Below are 19,022 nucleotides of genomic sequence, written 5' to 3' on the forward strand. Positions count from 1 at the left end.
AGGAAGGAAGGAAGGAAGGAAGGAAGGAAGGAAGGAAGGAAGGAAGGAAGGAAGGAAGGAAGGAAGGAAGGAAGGAAGGAAGGAAGGAAGGAAGGAAGGAAGGAAGGAAGGAAGGAAGGAAGGAAGGAAGGAAGGAAGGAAGGAAGGAAGGAAGGCACTAAAGATGGGTGGGGAGAATGGAAGTAAAAAAAACAAGGGGAATATGAGAATGGAAATGCAGAGTAAAGAGAGAATTTGAGAAAGGAAGGAAGGCCAGAATAGAAGGCCAGACAAAGTCAAGGGCAACACATTGTAAAAAAGAAGGGTGAAATAAAAAATAACTAAAACACTGAAAGAACGGACATGCCCAAAGACTGAGAAAGAAAAGCAGGAATGATATCCCATAAGAAAGGGAGAAAGGGAGGGGATACGAATGACAAGATGGTGGGAAAGGAAGAGGGTGCAAGAGAGAGGGACGCAACGAAGGAGAGGAAGAGTTGTAAAAAAGAAAGCATGGCTAAAAGGAAGTAATAATACAAATGCATGTTTGGGAGAAGGCGAGAAGTGAGAGAGAGAATGGGACGATGGAATGTGGGGCTCGCAGTGATGGAGAAAGAGCACCAGAGGAAGCCACGGAGACAGGGGAAGCAGTCGTACGATAGTAAGTGATGATGGAAGAGTGAAAGTAAAAATAAATGGGGAAGGGGGCAGAAATACAAGATAAGGGAGAAAAGCACAATGAATGACAACGGAAAGAGGAAGGAATGAAGAACACTGGCGGAGAAATGGAACACGAATAGAAAATAGAGGCCATGGCAGGGAGGCGGTCTATGGGAAGAAGGTATGGGAATACGAACGAATGCAAGGAATACGGAATGAAGGCGATAAGGAAGCATAAGAGTGCACTGCAGTAAGTCTGAAGGGAAAACACACTTTACTTCACTAAATATGAAGAAAAAGAAAGAGAACGTCGGGAAAAAAAAAAGAAGAAAGAGAATTGCATTAAATCGCATAAACCAAGGTATTAACATTTAGGAAAAGTCCAATAAACTCGGGCATACAGAATACGAAGAAATAACCAATATTGTTTTTTAAAGAAAGCAATATTTACATGTATTTTTCCATTTGGTTGTCAACAGACTTGCCGACATCATTGTCCATCTCAAATGCCCCCGTGATGCGATGTTAGTGACCCCCGCACTTCAGAGGCACCCGTCAGTCAAAGAAAGCACCCCCAGGGCACACGGGGATCCTTAATTTAACAATGCATCCGGAAACTCCTGAGCAGTTTGGGGGCGTCAACTCTCTGCTCCCCCAAACCAGGTGGACACGGTCAAGGGTGCACTGGTAAAGACCAGCAGGCTGCCTGCCACCTGGCTGCCGCAGAACACTCTCGCCACCCCGCAACAAACTTTTCCTGATCCTTTTGCAGGTGAGGAGGTGGGATCCAATGGGTGGGGCTCCGTTGATGCTCGATTCTCCACCTCTCTAGAGACTGGGGTCCAGGTGAAAGTTGGGTGCAGCGTGCGCCTGGTCGGACTGGCTGTGTCTCCTTTGCGTTCCTGCAGTCGTCTGCGAGAAACTGCTGTAGCCCTCAGCACCCCTGCCTCTGTTCCATCTCACAAACTTCTCAGCTGGGGTGAGATGCTCCGAGCTTCAAGGGGAAAAGTGATGTCCCGTGGGTGGCGGCAGCGGCAGGGAGCGACGCGGGGGTAGGGAGAGAGAGAGGGGAACGAGCATCTCTCCCAGGAATCCCCCGAGATGTTTCGCCTGCCTCTCCAGGGATGCTCTCTTCACGAGCTGCGCCTGCATTTCTGAGTGCGCAGGAGCACAGGGAAATAAATGGACGCAGTTTACTTCAAGCAGAGCCGGCTCGCGCCATCCTCTTCCCCGCTGCTCGCGTGTTGGGGGGAATTGTAGGTTGCAGCTCTGCGCCGTCGCGGGGCTAGGATTCCGCTACACTGCAAGAGGAAGCAGGGAATCGCGGCGTTGCGTTGCCTGCATTCTAATGCCCACACGCACCCCTACGGTTAACACATTGCCTCCGCATGTGCACTCTGAGGCCGTCTCCCCTTTTCTGCTTTCTTCTCGCTACTTGTGTTCCTGCCTCAAACACCGTATTATGTTTCGTTCCTTCATTAATCAACGTGCCTAACGTTACTTTGCGCAACATTTACCAAATGACTTCCCGGTTGTTATTTTTTTTTTATATGATGCCTACCCTTTTATTAAAAGACAGACACAATGTGTATTTCTATTTATGGGGGAGGGGCACTCATATAACTCAGCCACCGATGCTAGCCCGCACTGCATTAGAGCTGCGGCGTTCACCTACCCATCCGTACTGCTGTCCCTGGCCTATCACTCCCACCTAACCTCTGTCCACAGCACTGCCCCCTAAAGCACCCCCTCCTTACCTTCATTAGGCTGCTTGGTGAATGCTGTCCAGAGCTTGCCCCACGGCTCTCCCATTCATGCTGGTTCTGTATCAGCTCTCCATGGAAAAGGAAGCAGGGGCTCAAGTCAGAGACCCTGCTTGCATTTCTAATGGGGGCATGCACGCCACGACCCTCGCGCTTGCAGCAAGGCATTTTTGTTCTTGCACTCCAGTACCACCAGCGTGGATGGCCGCAGTATGCTTATAGGAGTAATACCCATGGCAGCAGGCTGGATCGGTTGGTAATGGCACTTAGGAGCCGCATGAAGAGCCTTGCCTCACTGGTTCTCTATGTCATTTCACCGATGGGTGAAATTTTGATGATTTTGATGATTTTTTTCCCCCGAGTATTTTTTACCCAAAAAAACTAATCGAAATTGATTTATTTTTGGGGGCTTCCCCCTCCAACCCCCATCCCCTATTGTGTTTTTTTTAACCTATTTCCGAGAACCCCTACCCCGTATATACTTTTCCAACCCCCCCTACATATTTCAATGAGTTTTTTCAGTAAAATGTATTCGGGGGAAAAAAACCATTGAAATTTCACCCGTCGATGAAAGAACGCTATACTGCCTCTCTCGGGTCTATACCTTTTTCTCTGGGGCCATTACCAGCCAATCCAGCCCACCACTACCAGAATTATTGCTTACATTAATCACTTTTATGTTATATACATGCATGAACCAAAAGGTATTTTATATATAAATAGGTAAAGAATATAGAAGAACGCACGCACACAAACACATATAAATACATAGAGAGATTTTTGTTGACAAACATTCGTTGGAAAGACCCTGGGATTGATGTGCCAAGCACAGACATTTACCAGTTTTGTTAACAAGGAAACCTTCATGATGCCAGCACTGCTTATGAGGTCACAAATGACATCACAGATGACATCACATATGCATTATTACAGTTCCTACGGTGCATAAGCAGCGTTTGGAGATGATTCTAAAACTGGTCGAGAATTAGTATTTTTTGTGCTTTGCGCTGGATCCATAAATTCCCTTCAGCTAAATATGTTAAGTGAATTCCACTATTACAGAAGTTTCCAGTTTATTTAATTACATGTTTCTATTCTATATGATATACACTAACAAACCCATAGGGTCTACTGTTCACAGCAAATACACTCGAAGATCCCACTTATCATTGACTGTGGCCATATAAAGTAGAGACTACACCCATTTATGTTCTATGGCTGAGCTCCGGGACCCTGAAGAGGAGCCACAGTGCCTACTGGGCATGACCCAAGATATGTGCACTTGACAATGCACCTGGGCATGGCTGAAGTCTCTGGCATCTCAAAGATAGCTGATTTGGCTCCTCGCCATGCCCCACAGTGATGCCTAGTGGACACTTTGCACAGGGCATGGCCAGTGGGCAGGCTCTGGGCACTTAAAAAATCCCATCCTTCAACCACGCCCTGCAGCCATGCCCATTGAAAAAAATGAATGGGCTCATAGCTTTTCCCCATGCCAAGGCGAATGCTCCGGAGGGCTGCCATATGCCTCTTTTAATTGTTTTTCAATGTAGATCTGTCAGAACAAATGGAACCCAAGACTATTTCCATAAGGCAAACTGATGCTGGAAAACTGCATGTTCCATTTAAGTGTGTGGTAGATGACACAGTGAAGGGAGAATCAAAGACACATGGAGACTGAAGTTTAAATCAGGGAGGCACAAGGGACATGTATAATCTTTGTTATGACTTCCACCTCATACTTGCTACCACAACCAGGTTGTATCTGGGGGCTGCAGGTAATCACCTGCACATCTGAGAGACAACACTAGACACATTGGACCTTTGAGTACATTCCACTCAAAGACAGAGTTTTTACCAATTTCAAGGAAAAAAAGGAGATGCAGAATGAACTAGTTGCAAATAGATATCTATGCCTAAAAGTCTGAAGAGGTCGAATCTGTCAAAAGTATAATCCTGTTAACAAGAGAACACAGAGTATGATACATGAAGATTAATATGATAACTGTTCAGTTAAAGAATATTTTCAAGTGCTATAAATGCCATGCTTGAGCATTTCTTACTGTACATTGAATGAAGGAAAGGAATCATAATTCATTCCGAGATTTTTAATGTAATGTTTTATTATTCCAACTGTCAGACTATTGTTCGAAGCATATACAGACGTAGTTGAATTAAATAATATTGTATAGTACAATATGCAGAAAAACAGTGATTCTATTGTGTTAGTTTAAATAAAAATGTGTGATTCAACTTGAAATGTACTGCCTTTAAGTTGACCCAGCTTTCAACTCAGAGCAACGTCCCACTCGTCTTTAGAAGTCTTCCAGAAAACAGTGTTAGAGAAATACCCTAGTAGTGCAGGAAAATAGATTTTGCAGTCTATGTAGAGATTATTAGATACTAGTAAAACTCTGTTTCTTGTCAGCTTCAAAGAGCTTCATTGCACTTAGCATGGCATGTTAAATCATCCATCACCATAAAACAAATTTCATGCCTGGCCTAATGCGAGTAGAACAAAAAAAACTTGTTAACTGACTTAGATTAATCATTAATCAACACCTTACTGAACCTGTGACATAGATCTGTTTACTAGAAGTCATGTTCTGAACACAAGACTATAATGTGAATTTCACACATGTTTTGGCAGGCCCAATTCAATGGTGCAACACCGTATTTGCTCTACTATTGATTATGTATGCAAAAGTGAATATTATTCATAGTTCCTGAATGATATGACTTAAAATGAAACAACACATGCATTTTAAAACTTCAGTCCTCCTCTTCGTTCTGATACCAAATTTGCAATGTCTACACTTTAAATTATTAATAAGATCCTTCATATGCCATACACTTATTACTCAAAAGGCCAAAAGTGTGCTGCCAAGCCAAGCATGTGCCTTGGGTGGGACATCATAGAAATCCATATTTTGTTAATGTGTCATATTTCTGTGTTGAATTTTGAGGGGAAAACTGATTTAGCATCCATGAAAAATGGAGAGCACATCAGCCCCCACCATTCTTTCAATCACAGGTATGAAAATAATAACCATCCGAGGAAGACTGGTGTTGTACATTGAACCGGAGTGACTAACTGTGAGGTTGGCCAACGAAAGTACTTGGCCAATCACATACTGTGATTTAATAATGATACAATGTGGGGATTTCTGAGACTTTAAAATAGTGTGAGTACAGAACAGAGGGATTCTTACACTGGTGAGACGTGCAGGAAAGAACACAACCTGTTCTTATTAGGGGGTTAATGAGAGATACCAAATTAAAGGCTGCAAAAGGGAATGACCCTGTGCACGGGCGACTCCGATCCAACAGGGAATCTGTAGAAGGGAACCTAATGATGACTGAGACACATGATGATTTCTCATGACTCTAAAGACTAACCAAAAGTGAGTATGAGATTTCCCAAAAATATTTGGCTATAACTATTTTCTAGATAAGTCATGTAAAGGTGGAATTTTTGAAAGGTGTCATCAAAATACATTGATTTATATGGGAAATAAATAGTGCAATTTCAATTCATGTGAAATTAAGTGCAATGTCAATTCAATCAAATTTAAAATACCTTTCTGAGTTGTGTGCACAATGGAAAACACTTCTTCGCATTTAAGTGTGTCACTCTTTTAAAATCATAATCCAATTAAAGAGATCCCATGTGCTTCCACAGGCATAGTTGAAATCTGAAACTATGACTCAGTGATGAAGTTTCATAGCCTGAGGGAGAGTAATTGATAATTTGCAGCCTGTGGAGGCTGTAGATAGTTTAAAGGAAATGTATTGATGAGAGCATTTTTAAAGGAGTTCCATAACAATAGTTTGAATGTAAATGCCATGCAACACTTCATTCTGAATTACACAGTGAGATTCATCTGTGATTTGAAAAGGGAAGGGTATTCATTTTGGTTCAATGCAATCTGAAAATGTTCTCAGGTTGAGTTGATGAGCCAACACAGTCTTCGATCTAAATTGAAAGCATGACTTCTCTAACCCAACACCTGTAGAATTCAAATGTAAACCTTTTTTTAAATTGTACACAAATTAGCAGCCCAGAGCAACAAATCTATATGGGAAATGTGAGACATGCCACCCTTCTCTGATTGTGGCATGTTTAAATGCCATAAGGAAAACAAAGTTTTTGCATTGTTCAAAAATATAAGTTCATGTATAATTAGAGAATTTTTTGAAGTGAAATTAAGGATTTTGATATATTGCCCGACAAGCGATAGAAGTGCAATTATGTTGTTTCATGTTATTCAGAACTTAATATATACATATAAGTATTTATATATATTCACTGAAAAAACCTTAGTTAAGGTGAAGTTACGTTGTGCAGATTTAACGCAACAAAACCCTTGAAATTCAGGAGATGTGTGAAATCATGTGCAGCTTAACCCGGCGTGCTCCCGTTGATGTCCCCCGTAATGGCTGCTCCCCAAAATGCCATTTTGTATGCCATTGTGAATCCCTTCTTCTATAATATATCTGGGGTCATGGGCTTTGCAATAGGAGTGTAGAGGAGATCCCAGATATGGCCTGCACCCCTGCCCCCCATTGCGAGTTGCCAGTGAAATACTCACCAAGGTATGTGACGTATGAGGAGCGACTGAACCAACTGAGAGCTGCACTGGGCCTATGCCCAGTGCCCATCAGATGAGCAATAACCGTTGAAGTGCCTATAACCAGACAACCATGGGCAGCACGGTATCCAATCAGACAACCATACGAGCTGCTGATATGAAACAATGAGTATTTACAGACTGTCCATGAGGAGACACAAAGAGCCCTGATGGAAGACAAACGATGATGAGAAGAGGGCCTGAACAGACTAACGCATGAGAAAAGGCAACACGTGAACGCGTGTATCCACGAAAACAGATGCAAGAGACACGAAGGACAACACAATGTTAAAAGATAAGAAATGTCATAGCGAAAGAATCAAGATGAAAGAATTGAACCTGTTAAATGTGTGTAAATAGGCTTGAAACGCAAGAAGCTAAGAAATTGACACTGCTTGCAATGCTTAGTAGAAGATTAGAGCGGCAAGCGCCAACCATATACGTCTACCTCGATACAGCACAATGTACACATGCGACTCCATTTTGTAAAAGCAGAAATGTACCCAGGAGGCCAGAGGCCTGACAGGATGGCCCAGGCCTGGGAAATCAAGGTCAACCCAAGAGAGGGAGGTGAGCTTCAGCTAAGGAGAATCGAAACTTCAGAGCATACCAGCCTGCCCTGCTAAGGTCAAGATAAGGAGGCCCAGGCAGGTGGTGGGGCTACAAGGAGAATTAAATACACGAAAAGCTGGAAACTGAAGCAGATTCACGGTGAACCAACACGTGACCAACCAGGCGCAATGATGTACCACCGTCTGGTGTCACCCAGATCCGAGGGTGCCATAACTTTTCCTGATAAAAGACTAGTTTCGAGGCCTTCCTTAGCCAACTAATTGACACATCGCCCTAAAACCACTGATTGATGGAAGGGAGGCAGAGTGAATCTTGGGACACTAGGCACCTAGGTGTCCAGCCTGCTTGCTGCTAATTAAAGTGGAGATTTATGTTTAGGGGTGTAACTTGCCCAATCACAATGGACCATGTAATCTAGGGTCCTATAGACATTGTAACCAATAGGACGTCGTACTCATAGTGACGTCAATCACGTGTGATGTAGAGGGATGGGCGTAGATGCCCACCAGATAAGAGTTAACCAATCCGCATGCTCTATTGTTATATACAGATATAAAACCTATACTTAAGTCACCTTTCCCAACCAATTAGTTTGCATGATGATTTTTGTAGAATTAGACGTCAATGATGACGAGTTTAGCCTATAAAAATGGCTGTTAGACTGAAGTTCGAGGATGTCGGAGCGAGGCAGGTGTTTGCAATGCTGCTGATTTCCATATGCTGATGTATCATTAAACGGACTTCCCATTGCCAATTTACTGAGTCCTGATTTTTGAGATGTGCTGGAGTATGTTAATCCTGCACCCTGTCCTCACATGGTGCAGTTATCCAGTATTACAAGTTCTCAGGGGATGAGTACTGACCAATGTGCTTGTCAGTAATTTCCTCTCCTCCTGAACACGAGCGTGCCGAGTTAAGCTGGTCATGACTTCACACATCTGCTGAATTTCAAGCGTTTTGTTGCCCAAAATATGATCAACTTTACTACACTTTAACTAAGGTTTTTTTCAGTGAATTTCAAGGGTTTTGTTATACCATCATTCTTTTACTAGCCACTAGCCTTCAGTCTCTCCATCATACATGTTCCCCCAATATGTTTCTTTTGGACCCACTAGGTGGCCACAGACTTTGGCTGTGGCCACTATATGTGTCTTTCAGGCCCAATAGTCAGGGCCTTTGGCCCTGGCCAGTGAGCATGGCCTTTTGCCGTGCCCATTGTATATTTTAAAACACTACCGGGCCTTTGACCATGTCCACTGTACTGGTTCCCTCAACATGTGTCTTTTTGACCCACTAGGTGGCCACAGACTTCAGGCATGGCCACTCTACATGTCTTTTGGGCCCTCTAGCCAAGGCCTTCGGTCTTGGCCGTGCTCAATGTATCTTTTAAAACACTACCTTTCTTTTCTGTACACTAGCCATGGCCTTCGTTCATGCCCATTGGCCTTAGCTTTCGGCCGTGGCGCCTTTACATGTTGTAACGCTTACCTCATAAACTCTGCGCGAGCACTTCTCTGGAAAATCTGGTTGTACTATTCTTAGTGTGCGTTGTTAATCTATGTAGTCTGTTATCTAAGAAGAAACATTCAGCAATCCGCAATATGCTAGTCTAATGCACCAATTCAGGAATTAACTCTCTAACTCTTCAGGGGTCGTTACCTGTTGTTATTTGTTGGTGAGCTCTCCATCCTGCTTCTACGCAGGGGCGCTTGTTCTGAAGAATGGAGATGAAATGTAATTTTCTGAAGGGAGTAAGGACCACTAGTGTGCGTGATATGAGAGGGAGAGCTATTTGGACAAGGTAGTAGTTAGAAACTATCCCTGGCAAGAATAGCACAATTAAAGCCGATCCATTAAGAATTGACGTGCAAGAACACCTAATCTTCCCAAAACCAACAACTGAGGAACGACTATATGTGCGTGTGAACAAGTGGCCAGACAATGTTAACTGCTGAGAAACTGTATTGTCCTTTTTTACATGAAACTCTAGCATTATGTGTAATGTGCTGTATGCTAACTAGTGGAGACAACTTCCAACCGCTAACAATATGACCCTAGTTAGTTCCGCTGACTGGAAGAAATTGTAACACTCTATATGATGACTCAAAAATTTGTCACAGGATTGCAGTACTTAGTAGTGTGTGTAAAGGCTGACTGACAGGGGAACAACTTCTTACAACTGCCACAAAAACAAGGTAACTCAACTGACTGGAAAATGCACGCTAAAACAAGTGCGCACTCAACATTAACAGCCAATACTTGCGGTAAATGTTGGTTGACAAGACAACGAGCTTCAAAAGCTGAGGGAGATTCAACAAAAATATTCCGCTGACAGGAATGAGCGCGGCAACAGTTCTGAGGCAGATGTGAAGGCAACTTCCGAGAATGCTGACTAGAACCGAACACAATGGAATACTGTGGAAATGACTGGGAAGTACACGGCTAACTTCAGAGGAAACTATGGAAACTATGGTAAAGGAGATTTTAAGAATGGGCTGAGGGAAACTGTGACTGGAACTGGCACCGCGGTAAGCGTACACTGCGAAGCAGATGACGCGAAGCACGGAGCAGGTGCGGGGAGGGGCTTATATATGCAGCGAGTGTGAAGCACTAGACCATCACTATTACTTCCCATAGGAGCACTAGGCCGCCATCTTAGATAATGAGGAAGTGTCTTTTGCCATATAGCCTAGACATGTTTTTTTCCTTGTTACAGACCAAGCATGATAAGCCGTGGTCCACAAATTCTTAGAGGCTAATCTAGGGACATGACCCATGCTCATGACACATGTTGCTCCAATAGCTTTCTTATAGTCCCACTAGCCATGTCCTTAGACTGTGGACACTCTACAAATTACTCCAATAGTTTTCCTAAATGGGCCCGCTAGCCATGGCCTTCGGCCTTGGCCACACAACTAGGTTTCTTTTGGGCACACAAGCCGTGGCATGTGGCCACAACAATTCCCATGGTCCCTTAACATGTTACCCCAATAGGTTTTATTGGGGTCCACTAGCCACTTTGCATATTGCACCATTCGGTTCCTTAAAGTAACCCAAAAGCCATACTCTTCGGCCACACCCATTACCCCCTCCTCACTGTAGCTGTAACATTCTGCTTTTCTTGTTGGTATTAATCTAATTTATGTTACTCTCTTTAAAAAAAAAACAGAAACAATTTTCCTATAACTGCGGTTAGTTGAACACGAATAATAGTAATCTACCACAAATAACCCTGGTTATTCATAAAATAACCTCATTTATTCTTGTTATGCACTTTCATTCCCAATCCAGTTTTCTACTAGAACTGCAAAAATTACCCTGTTATGAGAAAACATTTGAGCTCTGAACTTAGTCCTCAGCCGCCCCCAATTTGACATGGCGTCCTCTCCCCACTCCTCACATCTAGCCTGATGCAATGTCATTTTTCCACTTTTTGTTTTTGGCTAACCGCAGTTATTTTGGAAATAACCCAGGTGAACTCTTGCATCGAACAAAACAAAATGGCATCTTTTTCATTTCTGAAAAAGTCTCTCTGCTGCAAAGCACTATGGGAAGCTATTATTTTGGGAGAAGGCCCCCTCCCCTTCTCTGTCAAATATATTAACAACTACTGGACGGAATAACCCCAGACCCCTCCCGGGAATCGAGTCAAAGTTTTGTGCCCAAGTTGTTTCGTGCCTGGCCCAATTTTGTCCAGTGGTTTTTGCTGTGTGGTGCGCCAAAAATCTGGGCTTTTTCTCTTTGGGGAAATGAATGGGAGTAGGCCTAAAACAGTTGGGGGAATGGCGGGGCGGATGGAGGCTAGGACAGACTTTATGTTTGCACAATATCATCCAAATCTGTCAGGCAAGTCAAAATTTATTAGCCAATACATTTTCGGGTTTCCTGTGGATCATGCTACTTACCTTAACTACTGTGTGGCCGCTACTGCACAAATATATATATACTGCATCACAGAAACAGCGTGCGTTGTGGGGGGAAAGGGAGAGTGCATGGGAGGTGAGGAGGCCATCTGGGGTATGGGGGGAGCTGGCACAGATGAGGGGGACACTTGGTGGTGTTAGAGGGGAGCAGGTAAGCATTTTCTTCCCAACTGTTTTTGCCAATATTCGAGGCTACAAAGAATTACGGATAACCGCAGGTATGTGTAGTTCAGAACCCATGGTTACATTTTTTTTAAAATATATATTTTTACACCTATAGTGAAGGTCAGGGGTGAAGAATCACTGGCCATGGCCAAAAGGCATGGCGAGTGACTCCACTGCCATCAAGGTCTCCCATCCATGCAGTAAACAGGACAGACTCTCCTTAGCTTCATATTGAGGAAGATTCCAGTCCCCTCTGGCCATGTTGCCAGATAAATTAGCCAAACTTACAAGACCACTTAGAGGAACAGGCCAACCCTTTCCTTGCTTTGTAGCTAAGCAGGGTCAGGCCCACTTTGAAGCTAAGCAGGGCAAGTCCCGGTTACAACATGGATGGGCTACCGAATGGGCATCTGAATTCACTTTTTTAACATGTACTACTGTAAATCCTTGAAAGTTGTGCACCCAGAGACACTTTTTTGCCTTTTGCTGATTTGCATTCTGGTATTTGTCGTCTCCCGGTCAATAATAATACAAAAATAGATATTTTGACAGAAACAGTGGGTTTCCCATCCCTGCAGTAATTGGGACAAACCCTGCTTAGCTTCAAAGGGAGGAAGGGGTTATCCCCTAAGGCCACTTTGCCTAATATATGAGCCTACCTTAGAAGATCACTTAGAGAAACATGGCCTAAGTGGGCTGGATCCTTCCTCACTTTGAAACTAAGCAGGTTCGGTGCCATTTATTGCATGGATGTCGGACAGTCCACAGTCCTGAATGCTGTGTGTGTTCATAGTTTTAAATATCTCATTACACACGGCTTCCACATTATTTAATGTAAAATCATGCTGCTGTCAGTAGTTGCCTGTGTAGTCTCACTGTGAAGATGAGGGGGAATGATCCAACAATTGTACACTTTTGCCTAACATAGTTCTATAAGGATTTATATATTTGTGTGACACTATTGTATGTGTACTTTTCAAGTTAGCTTTATAAAGAAGAGTATTGTTGAAAGCCAAATATGGGGGTGAGGAGGGGAAATGATAAGAGGGCAATTAAGTCAAGAGTATTTGCCCACAATATGGCAAGATAGCTTGTAATCCTTGACACTTGTGCAGTCATTTTCCCCAAACTGTGGCTGCTTTTCAGGGCACCCTTAAAGGACACACCTATGTGGGCAGCGTAACTTTATTTCAGAGGGTGGATGCAACCCCTTTGGGGTTTTTTGAAGTTGGTAAGCTTGCTCAAGTATTTGGATACCAGGATTTTACTCAGGTTGTCATGTTGTCATGTTCACAGTGCAGACGCTTACCCACTTGACCACAAGCACTTGCTTTACATTGGGATTTTGTTTTCGATGGAATATTTCACTACAGATTGCTGGGTTTAAAAGGTTAGTACCTTTTATACTTTGCCAGTATATTTATTGGAAGATTTCCTCTCTCAGGCTATTTGTCTGGTGTTCATAACTTTTTTAAAATGTCCAATGCTGCACACTTTCTTCTAAGCAGAAGGTCAATTGAACAACATGTTGTATATTTCACTTTAAAATATATGGGGCCTCATTACGACCCTGGCGCTAAGTGAAAAACGATGGCGGTAAATGGTTACCGCCATCGTTTTCCGCCAGGTACGATCATGACCCGTGACCGTTAACTACGATGCCATTAGCGGCATCGTAGTTAACGCTGCTGCTAATTGCGCCAAGGGCGCGCACGCGACCTCCCACACCGTACTTAGCGCCATGGCGGAAAGGTACGCGAATGCCGACCCAAGCGGACATGCACCTAACGCCATCACCCAGCCCGTTAAATACCTTACCGCCATGGTGCTAATTACGCCATCGCGAACCAACCGTAAAGGGCCATGTAAAGTGAATGCAGCTGCCACAGGTGCACAGAAACAGCACAGGTGAAGGCAATACAGACTCAGGAAGTACAAAAAGAGCACACCCCACCCCTTCCCACACCCAGTCACACTCCACAATGATACCAATATGACTAGCAATGTTGGGGCTGGAGGACCTGATAGAAATGCAAGTGCTACAACAGCAACAACAACAACAGGCAGCACAGAGGAGACGCAGGAGGAGAAGGAGGGCAAGGCAGGCCCAGCAAGCCCCACCAGCACAGCCAGTGCCACCACGCAGGCAGCCCCCAATCCCACGCATCAGAGCCAATCCATTCAACCTCACTGCTGAGCAGATCCACACCCTGTACCGTTTGGACCGGGACACCATCATCGCCATCGTAGACATGACACACAACGACATCGTCAGCATGATAGAAACTCCAACCGCCATCCCACCTTGACTGAAGGTAGTGTCTGTACTCCACTTCCTGGCCACAGGCACCTACCAGCACACAGTGGGGCACTCGCTTGGCATTTCACAACCATTATTCTCACGAACACTCATCCAAGTGCTCGATGCCCTCCTCAAGCACACAGACGACCACATCTCATTACCACGGACTTCCCAGGAGATTGCAAACACCAAAGTGGGTTTCCATGCACTAGCCGGCATACCTGGTTGCATTGGTGCCATCGACTGCACCCATGTGGTACCGTACCGCAACCGGAAACAGTTCCACTCAATCAACGTGCAAATGGTCTGTGACTCCAACAAGATCATCACACATTGTTGTGCCCGATTCCCCGGATCAACCCATGATTCTATGGTCCTGAGGAACTCCACAATACCACGCTACATGGAGCGACATGCAGGCCAAAGATCCTGGCTACTCAGTGAGTCCAATGTCATGACCATGGAAATGTGAAGTGGGTAGGTGAATGACGTACCGATGCATACTCCACCTGGCTGAAAGGGGGGGGGGAATGATGCATAGTCCACCTGGCTGAAAGGGGGGGAATGATGCATACTCCACCTGGCTGAAAGGGGGGGTGATGCATACTCCACCTGGCTGAAAGGGGGGGGGGATGATGCATACTCCACCTGGCTGAAAGGGGGGGGAATGATGCATACTCCACCTGGCTGAAAGGGGGGGGAATGATGCATACTGCACCTGGCTGAAAGGGGGGGGAATGATGCATACTCCACCTGGCTGAAAGGGGGGGGGAATGATGCATACTCCACTTGGCTGAAAGGGGGGGGGGAATGATGCATATTCCACCTGGCTGTGAGTAGCAGAGAGAACGGAGACAGAGGATACCCTAAAGCAACCCATACTCCACCCAACACCAGTAAAGCCAATACCCAATGTATGCAGCCCTACCATGTGAATGAGGTTGTGTCCCAACCATGACACAACCATCTGCAAGTGCATTCTACCAATTCGGACCACATTGTCAACAATGAAAAGCACCTACATGCACGTCACCAAACACCATCAACCGATAGGCCTGTCCCCCATAACTGCCCACGAAGGAGGCACATGATGGACAGAAACATCAACACACCATTACACAGACAGCAGGGCCTCCAAAATGTCCCTGTCTACATCAGCATTGCTCACGGGGGTCCTGATGAGGCCCTCAGCAATGTTGCAATGATGTGCGCATTGCCATCACAGGACATGTGCCAGGCCAACTAACCAAACGGCATGAACGGACACAGTGGATGGGCACTCACAATGCACTCCACCCCTCTGCATACATTGGGTGATGGCATGCAAAACAGGCCATGGGAGCCATGAGCATATACTGGTTGCATTGTGTCAATCAATTAGTGCATGTAGAAGTGAGCCAAAGTAACAGTTGGATGCAAGCCATGGTGGCACATCATGTTCTTGATCAGACGTCATGACTGACACATACATTCTCGCCTACATACAGGTGATGCAGGCTATCCCCTGAAGAGGTGGCTTCTTACACCAGTCCGGAACCCGCAGAACCAGCATGAGGAGGACTTCAACCGTGCACATACACGTACCCGTGTGGTCATAGAGCAGACATTCGGCCTATTGAAGGCACAGTTCCGATGCCTCAGCAGGTCTGGTGGGGCACTCCTGTACCGCCATGAGAAGGTGGCAAAGATCGTCATGGCATGTGTCATGCTACACAATATGTGCGTCAGACGGAATGTGCCCCTACCCCCTGACGCAGAACTGCAACCACCTGACGATGAGGATGAGGAGGGTGCAGATGGGGCGGCACCCCATGGAGGAGGCGATGCACAGGAGGGGCATGCAATGCGCCAAACAATCATCGACCACTGCTTCTAGCACACACGGCTGGTGTGTATCACACGGAGACTGCACTTGGGGCACTGTGTGTCTCTGGGACATGCACACTGTGGACTGTACACCAATAAAGCACACATATGCAATGAAAATGTCCACACATTTCATTTCGGAAAAGCAAAAAGTGTATTTCAATCATAAAACGTCGTGACACACCTCCTCCCCCTTCCCCCCCTCCCCCCTGCACACCCAACACACCCCCTCCCCCCTCCCCCTGAACACCCCAACACACCCCCTCCCTCCTCCCCCCTGCACACCCCAACACACCCCCTACCCCCTCTCCCCTCCCCCCTGCACACCCCAACACACCCCCCCTGCACACCCCAACAAACTCCCCCCCACCTCCCCCCTCCCCCTGCACACCCCAACACACCCCCTCCCACCTCCCCCCTCCCCCCTCCCCCCTCCCCCCTGCACACCCCAACACACCCCCTCCCACCTACCCCTTCCCCCCTGAACACCCCAACACACCCCATGTAAGTGTCAACAGATGCCTGTGACAGTGGCCACAGGCTGTTACAAGCCCCCTCTCCCGGCCCCCGGGGCACCCCTAGCTGTGGAGCGCAGGTTACGTCCGGAAAGTCGGACGGGGCTGCTCTGTGCAGAACTGGCAGCGGAGGATGTCCCTGCCTGCCCCCGTGCATGCACGTCCTGTAGGGTGTGGGTGAGCTCAGTGAGCGCACAACGCAACCCGGCAAGTTCACAACAAATGTCCCTAGACATTGCCTGCATGGCATCCCTCAGGGTGGCAGTGCTCTGTGCTACTTCGGCCCTTAGGGTCTCCGTGGCCTGTTCAATGGTTGCCCTAGCCCCCACACATTCCGCGGCATGCTCAGTCAGCATTGTGGACAGATGTTGCTGCCGTTCTATGATGTCCTTGAGGGACTGCTGCCCCTGCTGGGCCATGCCCAGTGCTGGTGGTGTGATGGAGGGGCTGCTCCCCTCCTGTGGACTGAGGACTGGGCATGGGGTAGAAGGCCACTCCTCTTCCTCTGTGTGCCCCTGTGTGTGATCCTCATGGGGGCTGACATTTGACAAACAGGGGGAATGTAGAAGGTCAGTGGGGCTTCTGACTTCCTGCTCCTCAATGTCAGAGTCTGAAATTGCAGCAATTGCAGCTGTTTCACCCATGTTGTTGCCTTCTGTGGCAGGCAATGTTGGTACAGGTGGAGCTGCTGCTGCTGGCCTGCTGCCTACAGGGGTGCTTGCCGGTGGGTCGTCTGGTTTGCTTGCAGTGGATTCTGCTTGTTGTGGGGTCTGCCTCACTGCAGCTGAGGTTGAGGGTGCAGGGATGGTATTATTGGCCTTCTTGGCTCTCTTCGTCGCAGGGGTGTCCTGGTCCTCGGGGTGTGAATCTGTGCCTGTGGTGGAGCAAAGGAGGGAGGGCGTTATTGATGGGTCTGCGGACTTTGGAATGACAATGATTGACATGATTCTGGTCAGTAGATGAGGCAGATTTCAGGCAGGGCCATGCAGGTTGTCTCCTTTTTGTGTGGAATCTGGATGCAGGTATGTGGGTGCCAGCAGTGTATACAGGGTGGTGCTCTCATGTGGCTATGGGCAGTGTGAAGCTAATGTGTTGCATTTACACTTTAGGGCAACCTTGTGCTACACATGAATGGACTGCAGTGACTATGGCATGTCTTGTTTGAGGCACCTACATTCATCGCCTGATGTCAGAACTCCCCTTTCCATCCCTCCGACGCCTTCAATGCCTTCCATGCCAATCGTGGTTGCACAAATCTCCTCCCACGGTTGGAGTTTCAGTGGGGATTCCTAACCTCCACCGGTACCCAGGGCAAGGTTGCGGTTCGCAGAGATGACGGCTCTGACCCGTATGCTAAGGTCATCCCAGCGCTTCCTGCACTGCTGTGGGGTGCGGGGTACGGTCCCCACCGCGCTGACGCGCTCGGCCACCAGGGCCCATATGGCCTTCTTTATTGCTATCGCTGGCCTGGTCATTTCCAGCGAGAAAACGACAGCTGCGTTGTCTTGCAGGGTCTCTGCAAGCATGCAGAGTTCCTCCCGGCTAAATCTTTCCTGGCGCTGGCGGTCACATGCCTTCTTAACAACTTTAGGCATTTTTGGGTGGTTGGATGGGTGGGTAATTGGTTGGGACAGGTGTCAGGGTTGGATCTGGTGTTGTTCGGAAGGATGGCAATGGATTGTGTTTTTAAAGATGGGTGATGTGCTGTTTCCCGTTCCGCTGCGATGACGCTATTTCCGGTTCTGCTTTTTATGGTGACCGCTAATTGCGGCCACCGATAATTACGGTGGCCGCTAATTACGGTGGCCGCTACTTACGGTGGCGGAAGTGCACCTTGCTCGCCCTACGATGCCGTTAGGATCCTTTTACGCCATGGCGTTAATTACATTACCGCCATGGCGTAAAGCTCGTGCGCGATGGGTCGTAATGTGGCGCAATTTACGCCATCGGCCCACGGCGTAAACTCTCATTACGCCATGGCGGTAATGTCGGCAGATTACCGCCTGGGTCGTAATGAGGCCCATGGTCAATTACAATGTGTTCATTCATGGGTGCCAGCGTTTGATGGCAGCAAAAGTACCTGAGCATATGTTATTCTGGCAGCTGATCATTTTTTGCCCTTTTCCATGCTGCTTAAATACGATTAGTTGGGGCCATTCAATGTAACTCAACAGTCGCCAAGAGACCGGCCATAAAACAAGGGGCTTGCAGCACGCTGCTTAACCAAAGAGTGTGATCCTCTGCAAATAATTTAATTACACAGGTACATTAACTGAAACCATTGAGAGTTGTGAAAGCCTGCAATCTTTTAGACATAATACAAAAATAGAAACTTTTACAGTTACAGTGACATCAAGGGTGAAAGATCACTAGTGACCCGGGTCTCCCTTACATGCAGTAACAAGAACCAACCCTTCTTAGCTTGAAAGGGAGGAAAAGGCCTGTCCCCTAATGCCATGGTGCCTAATAATTGAGTCAAAGTTACAAGACCACTTAGAGAAACATGGCGTGAGGGGGCTGGACCCTTCCTCACTTTGAATTGTGCACTCCGAAGTTCAATAGATGTATGCAAATCTTTCTAACTGTTAACTTAACTTAGGGTGCGGGGGAGAGTAAGTCCACACTGGTGCAAGGTGGAGAAATAA

General features: G+C 46.5%; 1 protein-coding gene across 3 annotated transcripts in view; it reads right to left on the bottom strand.

Moving 5' to 3' along the window:
* The window catches only part of MMEL1 (membrane metalloendopeptidase like 1), a 1,408,056-nt gene that overhangs the window by 971,834 nt on the left and 417,200 nt on the right, over window positions 1-19,022 (bottom strand). The window contains exon 1 of one of the 3 annotated variants that reach the window (XM_069610216.1): window positions 1,091-1,795. The exons of 1 other annotated variant lie outside the window; for it this stretch is intronic. In XM_069610216.1, coding sequence (XP_069466317.1) covers window positions 1,091-1,140 — 50 coding nt within the window. In that variant the 5' untranslated portion in view covers window positions 1,141-1,795. Of the gene's footprint in view, window positions 1-1,090; window positions 1,796-2,396; window positions 2,450-19,022 lie in introns of those variants that run through there. One more of the 3 variants, XM_069610217.1, reaches the window with a different exon arrangement.

This window comes from Ambystoma mexicanum, chromosome 8 (assembly GCF_040938575.1).
Source record: "Ambystoma mexicanum isolate Mex_15411 chromosome 8, UKY_AmexF1_1, whole genome shotgun sequence".
Classification (NCBI taxonomy): Eukaryota; Metazoa; Chordata; class Amphibia; order Caudata; family Ambystomatidae; genus Ambystoma; species Ambystoma mexicanum.